This window comes from Gossypium arboreum, chromosome 8 (assembly GCF_025698485.1).
Source record: "Gossypium arboreum isolate Shixiya-1 chromosome 8, ASM2569848v2, whole genome shotgun sequence".
Classification (NCBI taxonomy): Eukaryota; Viridiplantae; Streptophyta; class Magnoliopsida; order Malvales; family Malvaceae; genus Gossypium; species Gossypium arboreum.
Window position 1 is genome coordinate 25,861,690 of NC_069077.1, and position 3,343 is coordinate 25,865,032.

At 35.4% G+C, this 3,343-nt stretch overlaps 1 protein-coding gene across 1 annotated transcript; it reads left to right on the forward strand.

The window, feature by feature from the left end:
* Positions 1-276: 276 nt before the first annotated feature.
* LOC108470154 (reticulon-like protein B5) lies at positions 277-2,320 on the forward strand. Its single transcript, XM_017771400.2, has 5 exons — positions 277-754; positions 1,229-1,409; positions 1,509-1,650; positions 1,745-1,814; positions 1,896-2,320. The coding sequence occupies exons 1-5, from the start codon at positions 547-549 to the stop codon at positions 2,060-2,062; spliced, it is 768 nt and encodes a 255-aa protein (XP_017626889.1). The 5' UTR covers positions 277-546; the 3' UTR covers positions 2,063-2,320.
* The last annotated feature ends 1,023 nt before the right edge of the window (positions 2,321-3,343 follow it).

Below are 3,343 nucleotides of genomic sequence, written 5' to 3' on the forward strand. Positions count from 1 at the left end.
TAAGGGTCTAAAATAAAATGTATAATAATATATTAATAGAAATTAAAAAGGTGGAAAGGAACTAACCCTTCATGTTAAGGTAATGTGGAGCCCACTGCTGCTAACCCCTAAGAGTGATAGCCGTCCATGACACACCTTTATCCATTAGATAATCGACACGTGTCCCATTTTGGTGAACCTTTCTCAAAACCCTGCACCGACCCTCCCCTATGTGCCCCCACGTTCCTCTTACATCACATAAAAGAAAGAAAAACATTTCAGGATTCAATTTATGCTGGACCCCACCCCACCCCACCACACCGTACCATAACCCCGTCCAAATCTAAACGCCGTCAACTTCCTAGGTTTCCGAATTCCCTCCGAGCCTTCAGGTTTGGCTCCAACCCTCAGGCTCAGACTACAACGACGTTTTATATATTCCCATCATAAAACCCTACATTTCCTACTTCAACTCTCACACACCTCGATACTTTTTGGACACCGTGAGAATCGGAGACCGAGAATCCGTCTTTTTAGGGTTAGGTTCGGATTTTAATTTTTGTAGCAATGGCGGATGAATCGGAGAGTAAGCAGTCGGCGGTGGAGTCGATGATGGAGAAGATCAGCGAGAAGATTCACGGCAATGATTCATCGTCATCTTCGGATTCGGATTCGGATCATGAGAAACCGGCTTCCCCTTCTTCCGTTAAGGCTAAGATTTATCGGTTGTTTGGAAGAGAGAGACCAGTTCATCATGTGCTTGGTGGTGGAAAACGTACGAACTCTTAACTCTCTCATTTCAACTTTTTTTTTTCCATTTTTCAATTTTCAAATTTTATTATGGAGATTAGAGCTTTATGCTTTTAATTTTGCTTGTTTTGTGGACTTGATGTACATGAGAGTAAAAAGATAGTCCAGTTACGTTTAAAATGGTTTACTTGGATTCTATATTAGTGGATCTGTATTTTATTTTATGCTTTTATGATCTGTTTGATAGTTTAGAAAAATGCATTGCTGAACTCGATCCCATTTTTGATTTTTTATGGATTTTTTTTGGAAAATATAAAATATTTGTTTTTCTTTGAAGTTTTGCTTGATAATAAAGCCATTAGATGCAACCTTAAAACATTTTAGGTCTTTTGCTTTTTTACCTTTTTTCTTGTTTGCATTCTGGGTGAATAGATTAAAGCATAGATCAATACTGATGTTGTATTTTTTCATCTTATTTTGTTGGTAATAATTTGTGCAGCTGCTGATGTGTTCTTGTGGAGGAACAAGAAGATTTCAGCTGGTGTCCTTGGTGGAGCAACTGCAATTTGGGTCCTTTTTGAGTTGATTGAATACCACCTACTTACTTTAATATGTCACATTTCGATACTCTGTCTTGCACTATTGTTTTTGTGGTCCAATGCTCATACCTTCATCCACAAGTAAAGTTTTACAGTCTTTGCAGCAAATTTAGTTTATTTGGTTTTTTAGACTAAGATATTGTATGATTTCTTAAAGACACCCACCCATTTTCTTTATAGGTCTCCACCTCGCATCCCCGAAATTCATTTGCCAGAGGAGCCATTCCTCCAAGTTGCCTCTGCATTGGCAATTGAACTTAACCAGGGATTGAAACTTCTGAGGGATATTGCATCTGGAAGAAATCTGAAGGAGTTCCTTATGGTGTGTTTATTTCTTGTGTGTATGGGGATATGCTTCATCTCAAGTATGGGTGGGAGAATTACTTATGTTTCCATTCGTTGATTTGAATTTTCAGGTTATAGCTGCATTCTGGGTTCTGTCAATTGTGGGAAGTTGGTGCAACTTCTTGACCTTGTTCTATATATGTAATGACACTGACTTTTCTTAGTATATTTATCTATATGATATCATATACTGAAGTTTATTTATCTTTTATATGAAATCAGGTTTCGTATTGCTGCACACGGTACCTGTATTATACGAGAAGTACGAGGATAAGGTAGATCCATTTGCAGAGAAGGCTGCAATCGAGGTTAAAAAACAATATGCAGTTTTTGACGCCAAGGTTCTTAGTAAAATTCCAATGGGCCCTTTGAAGGCCAAGAAGGTTTAACAAGGAAAGGGGGGTTCAGTCTCCACCTCTCCGGCAACATTTGGCTAGTTCTGGGATGTGGTTTTATGTGCTGAATTCACATTAGCTAGAGGCATTTCGTCCTCAAATCAAATTGTTCACAAATGTTTTGGTTTGCAATTCAAAACATCATATATGAGTAAGAGGCAATATCAGTTGTTAGGGATAGGCCAAGCTTACAGATGGCACCACTATCAGGTGATGATTTTATTATGACATTTTGTTTCATTTGGATAACAATCAGCTTTTTTTTATGTATGTTTTCCTCCAGATTTTGTGCTGTTTTATGACCTTGTGTTGTTTCCTTCTTCGTATGCTACTATGAAAAATTTCCTTATGGTTAGCCCCCCTAAAAGTTAATCGTGGCTACAAACAAAGAGAGAAGCCATACTTTTGAATGATATTTGGATTGGATCACTAGAAGAGACATCAATATCTTTTCCTTTTCCGTATGTCAAGTGGGTCTGGTTTTCGAATTTGGTTCTTAAAAAGGAATGAATGTGTGTTGTTTTGGCTATAAACTGGCGAAAGATATCAGCAGGGAGGGGAGGACTTCAATGAGTGGAGACCTCACTAACACAAAGGGAACTCGTAGGATGCTGGGTTACTCCATTTTTTGGAGCGTCTTGAACCTTCGGCTACCATCACTTCTCCACCAACGGGACGCTCCAATTCTAAAACTGAATTTTATGTATAAAATTTTAATACTTCCAACTCGATCACAAAATAGAAAACTTCCTCCCGAAAAATATTAATTATAATATTATATTACATTAATCTTTACGTAAAAATTAAAAATATCTTAAGAGCTTGTTTGATAACTCGGTGAATAAATTCAATTCATTGAAAATTAAAATATTGAGAATATTAAAAGCCATTTAATTCATCTTTTTCTATAGAAGGATAAAAGGTTAAAGTACCCGCAAGATACTTTTATCATAAAGAATGGATCTTATTTTTATTTTAATTGCATTTAAATTTTAAATAAAAAATTTATTTACAAAATCATAAAACATAAAAATTAACTTCATTAAACAATAAATATTAACTCTATTTCAATTAACTCTATTTCAATTTGATATTAAATTTTTATAATAATACAAGAACAGTAGATGAACTAATTTAAATTTGTCACAATAATAGATAGCCTCTAAAGTACATTCACCAAAAGATAAGTATATCATAAGTAGTTTGATTAAGAAACCTCTGAGATACATACACCAAAAATATATTGTATGTAACTTATCATACATTAGTCAATCT